The following is a 14,166-nucleotide window of genomic DNA, read 5'->3' on the forward strand; positions in this document are numbered from 1 at the left end:
TGGCGCATACAACATTGTATAGCATAATATTATAGTTATCTGTGTCCCCTTTATGTCCCCATGAAGGCAAGTATCCTCTGTTATCTAATCATCAGACACACATGTTCACACACACATACATACATGCACAAATACATGAACACACATGTACTTGTGCTCACATGTGCCTGTGCTTGCATACACACATGCACACAGAGGTGTGCACACATGCTCAGACATACTCCAGGCACTGCACACAGTAGGTACCTAATAAATGTTTTTAATTGTCTAAACTTTGCTAGGTACTAGGGGGACAGAAAATGTTTGATTATCCAGTTCAGTGAACACTTAAGCACCTACTCAGTATTGAAGGGAAAACAGTGCAAGAAATAAGTGCTTAATACATTTGTTGAATTGTGTGCCAATATATTCTGAATATATGGAAAGCAAGTGGATTTTATTGTTGGGGCAAAGGGTTCAGGGGGAATGAAGATGGAGGAAGCTTAAGAGATGGCACCCTGGGGAGGCACTCAGCTGGACAGGAAGGCCCTCAGAGGCTGGTGTCAGGTGTCTAGATTTGGCAGAAGGAGTCTTTGCCTTTGTCTTGCAGATTAAAGGTTCCTGGACAGGGAAGAACCGAGTGCAGAACCCATACAGTCATGGCAACATCCTAAAGAACTGTTGTGAGGTGCTGTGTGGCCCCTTGCCTCCCAGGTACATGTGGTGTGGGCGGGACCTGGCTCAATCTTCTCCTGCCCCCTCTGCTAACTTCTGAGGGGAAGGGGGTCTCTTGGGACCAAACCTTGGCGCTCTCACTATGTGAGGACCATATATCAGCTCCCCTTTCTATAACACTTAGCGATTTTACCAAACACTTTTCTCAAAATGAGGCGAGGAGGGAGGGAGTGCAGATATTATTCCCTACTGTACAGCTAGAGAAAGTGAAACTCCAATAAGTGACTTGTCCTAGGTTACCTGGCTAAGGGGTATCATTTTCGATCTGGGCTGCTTCTACCTTTTCTGTGCCCTGGCCCCCTTTGAAACCTGTGAATAAGCTTTCTCAGAATCAAGGTTATGAATGCATAAAAAAAAGGATGACAGAGGAAACTAGTTAGATTGAAATAGTTATCCAAATGTGTCTTTTCTGAAAAGTTCACTGACTCTAGGTTCTGAACCCTGGCTTTAAAGTCTGACTGACCTTGTCTAGTTGGGAAGGGGCCTGGCCGCCCCCGGTGGCTGTTGATTTCAAATCCAGATTGGCCTGAACTAGACCCTGTAGTGTGGGAAATATGAAAAGGTAAAGGCTGGAATCAGGGGGAGGAGAGAGGGAAATGTGAACTTGTCCCCCAGACAGAGGGTGGTCAGCCTAGGAGCTTGAGGAAGCTTCAAAGGTTAGGGCAGGAGCAGCAAAATTAAGTGCTACTTTCCACAAAGGTCAGGGGTGGGGTGGGGTGGGGGATGGAGAATAGAGTCATGCTCTCCTTTGCAGTGTGCTGGATCGACGGGGCATATTGCCACTGGAAGAAAGTGGAACTCGACCCTCAAGCACTCAAGAGGCCAGCAGCAGCCCATTTCCACAGAGCCCAGTAAGTGTTCCTATGTCTGCCTCATCAGAGGAAAGAACAGCTCCCATTTCTCCAGCACTCTGGGGGCTTATTATAATGTGATACAGCAAGCCAGTGAGGTGGCTAATATGAGAGTGTTTGGTTTTCCTTAAGAAAAAAAAATTGATCATTATGCCAAATGGGAGGGAAGAATGAATATCGGGTGAAAATTCCTTTTGGGTTATGTATCTTCTTTATAGCTTTAGCAGCTATTTTGACACCTGTAGCACCAACATTTGTACTCACATAATTGTCTGGAAATGCAAGTATTATTTTTATTATACAGATGAGGAAACTGAGGTCCAAAGAGGGAAAAGGAACCCCAAGTCACATGACCAGCATCAGAGCTGGAAATTAAACTCAGAGTCTTCTGCCTTAAGGCTTGTTCTCCCACACCATCCTTCTTTTTCACTCCCTTTTGTGGTGATAGCAGCTCTGGTAGAGGTGTCTTTCTCTCTGTTTGCAGCAGCAGCGTGGTGTAGTGGGAAGAGGGTCTGACTTGTCAGGAGAGACTTAGATTGATTCTTCCCCCATGACACTTCCTGGCTTCATGACCTTGGGCAAGTCATTTAACCTCAATGCCCCAGGCAACTCTTTTTTAAAAATTTTATTAATTTATTTTGATTTATCAACAATCACTTCCATATGCTTTTGAGTTAAAACTTTTTCTCCCCTTTCCTTCCTACCACCCTCCCCAAGACGGCGCACAATCTGATATAGGCTATACATTTGCATTCCATACATTTACAACTTCCATAGTTCTTTCTTTGGATGTAGATAGCATTTTCCATCATGAGGCCTCTGGAGATGTCTTAGATCCTTGTAATGCTGAGAAGGGTTAAGTTTATCAATATTAGTCATTGCACAACATGTCTGTTATTATGTACAAAGTCCTCTTGGTTCTGCTCACTTCACTCAGCGTCAGACCATACAAGTCTTTACAGGTTTTTCTGAAGTCAGCCTGTTCATCATTTCTTAATAGCACAATAGTATTCCATTACATTCATGTACCACAACTTGCTCAGCCATTCCCCAATTGATGGGCATCCTCTCAATTTCCAATTCTTTGCCACCACAAAAAGAGCTGCTATGAATATTTTTGTACATGTGGGTCCTTTTCCCCTGTGTATGATCTCTTTGGGATATAGCCCTAGAAGTGCTATGGCTGGATCAAAGGGTATGCACATTTGTATAGCCTTTGGGCATAGTTCCAAATTGCTCTCCAAAATGGTTGGATCAGTTCACAACTCTACCAATAATGCATCAGTGTTCCAATTTTCCCACATCTTCTCCAACATTTATCATTTTCCTGTTTTGTCGTGTTGGCCAATCTGATAGGTGTGATGTGGTACCTCAGAGTTGTTTTGATTTGCATTTCTCTAATCAGTAATGATTTAGAGCATTTATTCATATGACTATAGATGGCTTTAATTTCTTCATCGAGAACTATCTGTTCATATCCTTTGACCATTTATCAATTGGGGAATGGCTTGTATTCTTTTAAATTTGTCTTAATTCCCAGGCAACTCTCTTAAGACTAGAAGTTGTAGGGGCAGCTAGGTGGTGTAATAGATAAGAGCACCAGTCTCCAACACTTGTTATTTTACTCCCATTGCCTCAAAAAAAAAAGTTGTAGAACAGTCCCTAAAGTCATTGGTAGTCTCCCAAGTTCCTGTCCTATACAGGATTGCCTGTTAAATATTTTGGACTGGATGTCCCATAGGCATCTCATACTTAACATGTCCAAAAAAAGAACTTATTATCTTTTCTCCCAAACACATCTCCCTTCCAAACTTATCTCTTTTGAGGGCAGGCACCTGGAGTTGAGACCTTGGCGTCATACCCCACACAGCCAATTGGGTTGCCAAGTCTTGATTCTCGTCTCTCCCCTTTTCTCATCCACACCACAACTGTCCTCACTTAGGTTGTCATCTGGACTATTGCACTAGCTTCCTAATTGGCCTCCCTTCTCCAGTCATGTTCTACACCAACACAAGGGCCTTTCTAGGCCTCAGTTTCCTCCTCTGTAAGATAAGAAGTGTTTACCCCGTGTTTGGCTTGGGTGTTGTTTTCTTTGGTTTTGTTATGAAGGTTACAATTATAGTAATAAAAGAAAATGAAGACACTGACCTCAGATGGTCTCTAAGGTCCCATGACCAGATTTGGTGTCAGCATATTTTTTTTTATTTTTGCTAGGCAATGGAGTTAAGTGACTTGCCCAGGGTCGCACAGTTAGTAAGTGTTATGTGTCTGAAGCTGGATTTGAACTCGGTCCTCCTGAATCCAGGGCTGGTGCTCTATCCACTGCGCCACCTAGCTGCCCCCCCCCATGACCAGATTTGGAAGTTGAGTGTGGTGCAATGTATTCAATCCTGATTGTGAATTTGAAGGAAACTTTTATTTCAGTCTGTTTGCTCTCTCTTCTCCCTCAGGTGGTCCCCACAGAGCCATTGAGCTCGAATGAGCTGCCCCTGAAAGCCTGTGCTCCTGAGGAGATGCAGTCCAGTGTTCTGGCCCAGCAGGGTCCAGAGTCCCCAGAGACTCCCCAGGAGGCCTCTGGAGCTGAAAAGTAGCTTCTCTGCGCAGCAGAGAGAGAGAGAGACCTGTGTTTTTCTTTAATGAGAGCGGAGAGTGATTGAGGGGGAGAAGACAACCTTGAGACAGAGGGCAAGTGAGCCATCCCTTTTGCCATTTTTTTTTTGGTCTCTGTTCACCTAATTCCGGATTGGAATATTTTCTATACAAGCTATTTTTCCTGGACTCTAGGAAGTAGCACAGTGATGTCCATTACATATAGTAGCTTGAAACTTGGGTTTCAAGGGCCTTGGCCTCGAGTTCCCTTCGGGTCCCTTCTCTGGCTCTTAAGGGAAGTAGGGAGAGTTGTTGACATCCCATTACTTGTCCCTGGACCAGAGATAGCCTCAAAGGCTTCTGTCCATTGAATCCCCAAAGGGCCCAGATGGAAGCAATTTGAGCCCTATTTCCGCCCCCTAGTTGGAGGAGAGGAATGGGGATGAGACAGAGCTGTGACTGGCAAAGTCTTAGTGCATTGGGCCGTGCGGTTCATGCCTGTGGGTGGGATCCTTCTGGACACTTGTATTTATTAATGTAGTTTCCTTCTTCAGTCTCCCTCCCCATTCTCTACCTCTCTGACCCCCTTCTTTTTCAATTAGATAGAAGTTAGTAGGAATAGTTAGTGAGTTAACAATTTGCAGTTTTCATAGCCCACCCCAAAACTTTGTAATGTCTGTGCCACCCTCAGTAAGAAATTGTGTGATGCCAATAGCTACAGCCCCACTGTTCTCTCTGTCTCTCTTTATCTCTCTGTCTCTCTCTTTATCTGTTTCTCTCTGTCTCTTTCTCCCCCCTTTTCTAATATCCTATTCAGACTCTTGCTCCATTTGGGAGCAGTAACTAACAGCTAAAAAGTCTGCACTTTGGTGCCTCCTTTTCTGCAAGGGGTTTTGCAAGTGTTCATAAATGCTACCCTTTACTCCCCCCCTCAACTTCAAGTTCAGTCCATGAGGCCTCCAGTGGTCTCGAGTGCACAAATGAATAAATTGAGGCACAAAGGAATGGCTTCAGAGCCGGGTAAGAAGGGGAAACCTCCTGCCGGTTAACTCACAGGCCTTGGCCAGTGTTTCCTTCCTTCGCCCTCTTCCCTTAGGGCTAACTCTCATAGCACTTCTGCTGGCCTCTGTAAATGCAGAGGCCTGGGGATGATCCCTACTCCTGCTCCCCACCCCCAGTGGTGGGCTGGGTCCCCCGTCCAGCATTTGGGGGACCGGTTTTCTCCAGCCCTCAGCTGCGCTTCAGGGATAAGGATTTGTGTATCAAATGCAGCTGTGTTTCTGAGAGAGTCTATGCCCTTTCTAAACTGGGGTCCTGTGGAGATGACTTTAGTGGGGAGAGGGTTAACCAGGGCTTTTTATCTGTTTGAAGGTGATTAAACTGTGTTGATGCAAACTGCCTGCTTCCTTCCATTTTTACTGTGGGGTTGTGTGTGGTGCCAGAGTGTGTTGGGGTGGGGGCCAGGGGCTGCTTGTGGAAGAGCTCCTACCCAGGCTTACATTTGCCTTGTGGGGGGGGGCTGTCGTATGGGGGGAGATGGCTGGCCATGATGTCAGGGACACTCAGCTGCTCATCTAGCTATGAGCCAGTTTTCCTTAACCACGGCCCAGGAAGAAAGGGTTTTGGAGGTAGTTTGTAGTGAGAACGAGGTGGCAGGGGCTATGTTTAATCTATCAAGGAGGAGAGATCATTTCATTTCTGTGAGACTCAGAAAAATGGGGTGGGGTGGTCTTGCAAGTAGAGGCTCCTAATGACAAGTACTCTAGCCATTTGTTAAAATAGGGCTTTGAGGGCCTTCCTTTGGAAACTGTTAGCAGTTCTCAAGAAATAGAAGCCTGCATTTCCTTAAAGAGACGGAGACTTAAGAAATTTCCTTATAAAGACTGAGTCTCCCCGTCTCCTCTATAGCTGGGGAAACTAAGGCATAAAATGACTTGCCAAGGGTCACAGAGCTCAGGGTCTTCCCTAGAGCTTGACTCCAGGTTCTCTGAAACCCAGCCCTGATCTCTTTCTATCTAACACAGAGTTCCAGAAGGCACCGTCTACAGGACTTACCCTATCAGCCATGTTATCCCAATGTTATCCCCTGGTCTGGTCTCAGTTCTCCCCATCCCATTCCCCTCCTACTGTGAAAACGTGGCTTGGTCATCTCACAAACCACTATGCTATGCTAGATTTCTTTCTGACAGGAAGGAGAAGAGTGGGGAGTTCCCTTGGTCTAGTGTGAAAGAAAGAACCTCTTCCCCTATTAGGTTTCTGTTCTGCCATATTGAGCTATTTCCACCCCCAACCTCCAGCCTACCCATCCTTTTTCCTCCTTCTTGACTCTTTCATCTGTTTTTGAGACCAGCCAGGAGAGCTGGCCCATTCAGACTGCCCACCGGCCAGGATAGTCCTGAAACTCCATTCTGATCTCAGGGGAGATTAGAAGATTGATCTTTCCCACGGGAATAGGCCTATAATTGTTTTGTCTTTTCAATGGCTGAGCCCTCTCTCCAGCTCCCTTCCACACACTCCCCCTCCCCAACTCTTCCCCCCCCTTCCCCCTGCAAGGCAACTCCCAAGTGTCCCACTTCCCCAGACTGGTTGGCAACAGTCCTGAAATCCCACACTATGGAGAGCTGCAGCTATTCTTGACTATTCCCTTCATGCCCAAGTGGCCTTGGGATCCTCGATTCTGATCAAGATCACCACTTCTCCTTTTGTTCTCTGAGCCTCCACCCTCCCCCCATAGCTGGGATTGTGTCTGGGCTGAATTCCATGCCTCTTAATCCTGACCTTCCTATTCTGACTAAATTTCTACTTGTTGCTAAATAACTTTAAAATGTACTTTTCTTTTAAATAGATGTGGTAATTTAATATGTATTCTGCACTTTGGTGTGAATTAGGATGTGTATTGATTTCTGTTCTACCTCTTGCTATTTATTACTGAAGCATTCTTTTTTTTCTTTGAAACCAATTAATGAGACTTGAATTGGTTTGAGAAATTCATAGATGTGTGTATGTGGTTCTGCCTCCTTTCTCTCCTTGTGTAGCTTGAATGACCCCCCCCCCATGTTGGGAATGGCCCCCTTCCTTTTGGGGTGAGAGGCTCTTTGTGGGATTCCCTTTTGTGTCCCTTGGATTGACTAAAGCGGTAACCTAGCAACTCTCCCACTTTTCCATTCCTTAAACCTTCATGAGTCAGTTTGTTCTAGTTTTAACTGGTTTTGCTTTGCCTAGACTAGGAGAAATTGTTTCAGGATGATGCTTTTGAAAACCTGGGCCATGATATCCTCCACTGACACATTTATTTCTGGTACAAAGGGCTTACACACTTAGCCCTTACAGCTCTGTAAAGTGGGCAGTGTTTCCATTTTACAGATGAAAAAACTGAGTCTCAGTGAGACACAGTGACTTAACCCAGACTCACAGCTACTAAGTGCCACAACTCTAAAATGGAGCACCCAAATTTTGATAAGTTCTACAATGGGAAGAGTACTTTGAAGCTGGGATATATGAGGGCATTCCCTGACTGAGCAGGAAGGGGAAGGGCTCTTCTTGAATCTCAAGACTTTGGAAGCCTAAAGTTGAGGAGTGGGGAGAACTGGGGATGGCAGTGGGGGAGCCAAGGGCCCTTTGTGCAGGTTCTGGAATGCAGAAACTAGGCTGGGATGTAGAGCTCTTCTTCAGCATTCCCTCTGCCTCCCAGGGGCCTTGCTGTTGGGATGGATGGGACTCATTTTAAAGAAGGGGAAACCGAGGGCCTGAGAGAGGAAGTAACTTGTCCAAAATCACAGGTGCTAAGTGGCAAAGCCAGGATTCAAACTTGGGTGCTTTACCTTCAAATTCAGAACTCTAGCTAGACCCTTCTTTCCCCCAGCTGGGAAACCCTCATTCTGAATTTCGTGACTCTGGAATTTTCTTAGTCCCAAAGGCTCACTGATTGTTAGGAATGAAAGGATCCTTAGAGGTATCATCTAAGCCATCAAACCTTGGATGTCACCAGCCCAACTCTTTCATGAAGAGGGGGAAACTGAGGCCCAAGGAGGTGAGCACTTTCCCCAGATCTATCCTTCCTCCACTTATTGTGATACTCAACAGTATGGCTGAAAGAGCCCTGGCTTGGGAATCACAGAACTTGGGTTCAGACCCCTATTCCACAATTCCCTGGGTGATCCTGGACAAGTCCTATCCTATATGTGTTTCCCTCATTTTGCTTCCTCCACTGACACAAATCCCAGCTCCTTCTAGTTCTGCGGGGGGCTTTAAGAGTTCTTTCAGCCAACCTGGTGACGAGCAGCCTCTACTTACCTAGCTAGGTTGGTTTATCTCTGCTGGTAGAGCATTCAAGAACCCAGGGGTCACCTCCACTCCATGAGGAGGCTTCAGCTGAGGAAACCAATGCAGGGCACTCATTTTATAGAAGGGGAAACTGAGGCCCTCACCGATGCTTTGAAGATGGCAATTTGCATTTTGAACTCTGGATGTCAAAGTGAAGTAGAACTTTCTAGACCCGACCCAGGCTGGCCTGCTTGTGTGCATCGTTTTGAAAGTTGACTGCACTTTCAAGGCCTGCCGTGAGCTGGGAATCTAAGCCAAGGGAAGCTCAACTGCTGATGGAGTGGATAGAGCACTGGGCCTGGAATCAGGAAGGTCTATTTGCCTCAGTTTCCTCATCTGTAAAATGGAGATAACAGCACCTGGCTCCCAGAGTTGTTATAAGGATCAAATAAAGTAATATTTGTAAAAGTGCTTAGCACAGTGCCTGGCACATAGTAAACGTTACATAAAAAATGTTTATTCCCTTCCCTTCCCACCCCAACTCCCCAAGGGAGCTTGTAGCTCATGAGAAAAAACTGTCTCCAGCTTTAAGAGGTTTGAATGTGTCACAACTTTAGTGATACTGGTATGGTTGTATGGTAAATTATGTACCTAGAATGTGTGTGTGAGTTCTGCTTTTAATCAAATATAGGCATAATATTGGCCTGACCACTGTTTTCCCCAATAAAGTCACTAAAATCAAATCTATCTTTGTATTCTGAGATCTTAGAATGTCGTGGCTAAGAGACCTCAGGAAGCTGGGGCCTAAAGAGGGGAAAGGACTTGTTGAAGGTTACCCAGATATTAAGTAGAGCCAAGATTTGAACTTTTCAAGGTCTCAGTTTCCCCTTCTTTAAAATGAGTTGGCTGTCTGGTGCCCCTCCCAGCTCTAAATCCTCTTGACTTACTGCTTAAAATCTTTTTAACCTCCCCCGCATTAGGGCTGTAGTGATGGGTGGGACTTTGCACACACAGAAAATCAGGAAGCTGTCTGTCAGGTTCCCACAGAAGCTTGGCCAGCCCCTTTGTGTGGGTCCATTGCCCTGGGGTCCTTCTGATGCGATCTCTGGTGTGCCCCATCAACTGCTCCCAGTGGACCACGAATGCTATATTGGTAATGAGGCCATTGCTCTTATAGGAAAAGGTGAAATCTGCACATCAAGTGGTATAGAATTCTGTATATTTAGGACTTTCCTGGAGAAGGAGACTTGAGCTTGATGTGTGTGTGTGTGGTGGTGGGGGGGGGCAGTTCCTTCCCATTTAATTGTGTTGTAGTCTGAATAGCAGTTACCATTGCCCACTGTTGTGTGACTGGGTAAAGGAGCCCTATTGTGAGGTCTCCATCTCCTCCCAGCTGGGAAACCTCATTCTGAGTTTCCTGACTCCGGAATTTTCTTAGTCCCAGAGGATCATAGATTGTTAGTGATGGAAGGACCCTCAGATATCATCCAGTCCAACCCTCTTATGAAGAGGAAGAAACTGAGGCCCAGAGAGGTGAGAGCCAAGATTCAAACCCATGTCCTCTCCACCATGTTTCCATAGCTATTAAGCTAATAATAGTTACTGCAGCTACTTGTGTGAAAGAGCTAGGGCCCCCTGTAATGCCAGCTCCAGGCCCTGAGAGCCTGGAAACTTGGCCAAAGTCATATAGTTAAGAATTATTAGAGCTAGGATTAAACCCTGATCTGAGGCTAGGTTGTAGTCTATGATAAGGAGTGTGTGTGTGTGTGTGTGTGTGTGTGTGTGTGTGTGTGTGTGTGTGTGTGAGAGAGAGAGAGAGAGAGAGAGAGCGCAACCATTGAATCTCTGTGGCCTATCTCTAAGGGTAGTGGCATCAGCCCACAAAGGATTAGGCGAAAGAGAAAGAGAAGATGAAAACTCATCAAGAAATGGATGAGTGCCACTTCCCAGAGGATCTGCCTAAACTCACCAGCTCAAGGATGATTGCCTTGGACTCTATGGCTATAACATTCTATAATGTTTGGGCAATTTTACTTTTTTTTTTTGCCACTGTTAAAATGGTGAAAAGTATCTAAAACTCCCTTCTGTCCTCAGTGGATCTTGGAGTGAGGGAGGAATGAGTATAACAATAAGTGTAGGACCTAGAATTTGAAGTGACCCTTAGAGATCCCCTAGTCCAAGTCTAGCCCTTTGGGCATAGTTTCAAATTGCTCTCCAGCATGGTTGGATCAGTTCACAACTCCATTAACAATGCATTAGTGTTCCAATTTTTCGACATCTCCAACATTTATCATTTTCCTGTTTTGTCATGTTAGCCAATCTGAAGGTGTATGTGGTACCTCAGAGTCGTTTTGACTTGCTTTTTTCTAATCAATAGTGATTTAGAGCATTTTTTCAAAATATGACTAGATAGCTTGGATTTCTTCCTCTGAAAACTGCTTGTTCATATCCTTTGGCCATTTATCAATTGGGAAAAGCTTATTTTTTTAAAATTAATTTTTAGTTACAAATTCTCTCCCTCCTTCCACTCCCTTTCCCATCCATTGAAAAGGCAAGAAATATGATACCCATTATACATATGAAGTCATGCAAAACATTTACATATTAGCCATGTTGTGGGGAAAAAACCCCAAGAAAAATTTTAAAAAGTGGAAAAAAATTTGCTTCAATCTTCACTCAGAGTTCATCAGTTCTCTGGAGCGGGCTAGCATTTTTCATCATGAGTCTTTTTGAATTGTCTTGGATCATTGTATTGATCAGAATAGCTAAGTCTTTCACAGTTGATTATCTTTACAATATTGCTGTTCCTGTGCACAGTGTTCTAGTTCTACTCATTTCTCTTAGTACCAGTTCAGAAGTCTTCCCAGTTTTTTCCGAAACCATCCCCTTCAATTGATGGCCATCCTTTTGGTTTCCAATTCTTTGCTAGCACAAAAAGAGCTGCTATAAATATTTTGGTACATATGAGTCCTTTTCCTTTGATCTCCTTGAGATATAAATCTAATAGTGATATTTGCTGGGTGGAAGGGTATGTACAGTTTTTATAGCCTTTTGGGTCTAGTTCTAAATTATTCTCCAGAATGGTTGGACTACTTCACAGCTTCACCAAAAGTGCATTAGTTTATTTTCCCACATCCCCTGCAACATCTGTCATTTTCCTTTTCTATTATCTTAGCCAATCTGATGGGTATGAGGTGGTACTTCGAAGCTGTTTTAATTTGCATTTCTCTCATTATTAGTTATTTAGAGCATTTTTTCATGACTATTGATAGCTTTGATTTCTTCTGAAAACTGCCTGTTCATATCCTTTGACCATTTATCAATTAGGGAACAACTCTTGTTTTTATGACTTTGGTTCAGTTCTCTATGTATTTGAGAAATGAGACTTTTATTAGAGAAACTTGGTGTAAACCTCCCCCCTCCACCAGTTTCCTGCTTTCTTTCTAATTTTGGCTGCATTGGTTTTGTTTGTGCAAAACCTTTTTAATTTAATGTGATCAAAATTATCCATTTTGCCTCCCATGATCCTCTATCTCTTGTTTGGTCATAAACTCTCCCCTTATCCATAGATCTGACAGGTAATTTCTTCTGTGTTCCCTCAGTTTGCTTATGACATTACCCTTTATGTCTAAATCACATACCCATTTTGAGCTTATCCTGATATACAGTGTGAGGTATTGGTCTGTACCTGGTTTCTGTCAGATTGCTTTCCAATTTTGCCAGCAGTCTTTGTCAAATAGTGAGTTCTTGCCCAGGTTGCCTGGATCTTTGTACTTATCTAACATTAGGTTACTGTATATCCTGTATATTGTGTACCTAATCTATTCCATTGATCAACCACTCTATTTCTTACTCAGTACCAGATTGTTTTGATGATTACTTCTTTGTAGTAGCTGCTTTCAAAGAGCTGTTGCATCACTTCAGTGCCCCCAGGGCCTTAGACTGCTAGTCCCCGTAGATTTACATAATGGGGGATGTGGTAAGACCTGTGAGAGGCAGACTCATAGCTCTCAAGCAACTCCCTCTCATTCTTTCTGGACAAAGGCTATGCTTTCCTAGAGGATTAGGTTAAAGCATTGAGGGCTCATGTTAAAATGTATTGTTAACTGTGGAGTATAAAATTAACCCATTAATTTAGTTTTAATGCCTTTTATTTTTTAGGTCATTCATTCCCTGACATACATTTCTCCTTTCCCTAGTTGAGCTCTCCTTTGCTCCAGGTGAGCAAAACTGACCACTGTGGTCATCCCATCTAATAGCATATGCAGCGTTCTGCACTTGTAGTCCCCCTACCTTTCTACCAAGAGGAGTGAACATGTTTTTGCTGGTCTACATTTTTGCACTGCTCTGGCTGGTCTCTGTGTCTGCTCATGTTCTTCAACCCTGGAATGGATGCCACCCTCCCCCACAAATTTCCCATCTCTGTAAAGTGCTTCTTTTCCTTCAAGTGCCTGTCTAAGACACCACCTTTCCCATTAGCTCATTCCTGACCCATCTTGCCTCCCAAGTAGAAGTCATCATCACTCCCTATCTAGCCTTTTTACAGCCCTTTGTCTGGGCCTTTTCTCTTTGTCTTTCGCTCACTCTCTTCTGTCATAGTCTTGTGTTACCATTGGATTACAAACTTAAGAGCAGGATGTGTGTGATTTGTCTTTGCATCCCCAGCACTGAGTACAAGGCAGATCTCACATGTCCTAGTACTTAAATGTTGCAGGAAATAGGCCCGGAGAAAAGGAAGGGGCATATTGAAGGTCATATGAAGCAAGGACTGCCAATTTGCTTTTCCTTGGCATCTTTGATGGGCTACCTCTGGTTTTCCTCCCTTTTCTAGCCATTTTGTGGAGTAGCCCTGGCAATTTTATGGCCTGGCAGCCCTGAGAAGAGGTAGGGGATACACAGGTAATTAGGAAGACTAGGGCACTCTCACCACCCCCTGGACCCAGTGGGAGGCACTGACATGGGTGGGATATCTCCCACCCTGTATGAGGAGAAGAAGGAGTAACTATGAGCCTACTTAAGGTTGGACACAGAGATCACAGAGAGATCATGAGAGACAAGAGGAGAGGATATCTCTTGTCTCTTTTGTGTGAGGTGGGAAGCTCTGATGTTCATGTGTAAAAGAAGGTTTAAGAATCATAGAGCTCTAAATATACAGTGAGATTTTTATCATAGGATCAGTGTTATAGAGCTGGTCCCCTGGGAAGGCAACAAGTGCCATCTGCTGGAGGATGAGGAGAATGGCAGAACTTTGGAAGGCATTGAGTGAGGCCAGAAAAACAGGGATCACCTGCTGGGAGAAGATGACTTTGGGAAGGAAGACTTCAGGAAGCTGGGCTTTGGAAGACCAAGTAGTTCAATAGAAAGAGTACTGGCTCTGGGATCAGAGGACCTGGGTTCATAATCCCCCCTCTGACAATTACTGTTTGTGCAATCTTAGGTAAGTCCCTTCCCCCCTCACTGGGTCTCAATTTCCTCTTCTGTAAAATGAGGTGGTTGGACTAGATGGCCTTTTAGGTCCTTTCAGCTCTAGGGCTATGAACCTGTTAGTAGCGACATCATCGGAGTGATCACTACCTACTGGGAACTGAGGATTGATTCAGAAAGGAGAGCTGTAGAGGACAATGGAAAGTGGCAACTTGTGATGCCTACTGAGAGAGACAGTAGTTGAATAAGTAGCCTTCTGTTTTCATGAACTCATAAGTAAAACTATAGGACCCTAGATTTGGAGCTGTAAGGGGTTTTAGAGACA

General features: G+C 44.4%; 1 protein-coding gene across 1 annotated transcript in view; it reads left to right on the plus strand.

The window, feature by feature from the left end:
- The window catches only part of ZDHHC9 (zDHHC palmitoyltransferase 9), a 36,337-nt gene extending 31,712 nt beyond the window's left edge, over positions 1-4,625 (plus strand). Inside the window, exons 8-10 of the mRNA XM_078147720.1 lie at positions 590-693; positions 1,469-1,565; positions 4,016-4,625. Of these exons, the coding sequence (XP_078003846.1) occupies positions 590-693; positions 1,469-1,565; positions 4,016-4,156 (342 nt within the window). The 3' untranslated portion in view covers positions 4,157-4,625. The remainder of the gene's footprint in view (positions 1-589; positions 694-1,468; positions 1,566-4,015) is intronic.
- Positions 4,626-14,166: the final 9,541 nt, after the last annotated feature.

The sequence above is a fragment of the Phascolarctos cinereus genome, unplaced genomic scaffold, assembly GCF_003287225.1.
Source record: "Phascolarctos cinereus isolate Bilbo 61053 unplaced genomic scaffold, phaCin_HiC Scaffold_8;HRSCAF=390, whole genome shotgun sequence".
NCBI lineage: Eukaryota > Metazoa > Chordata > Mammalia > Diprotodontia > Phascolarctidae > Phascolarctos > Phascolarctos cinereus.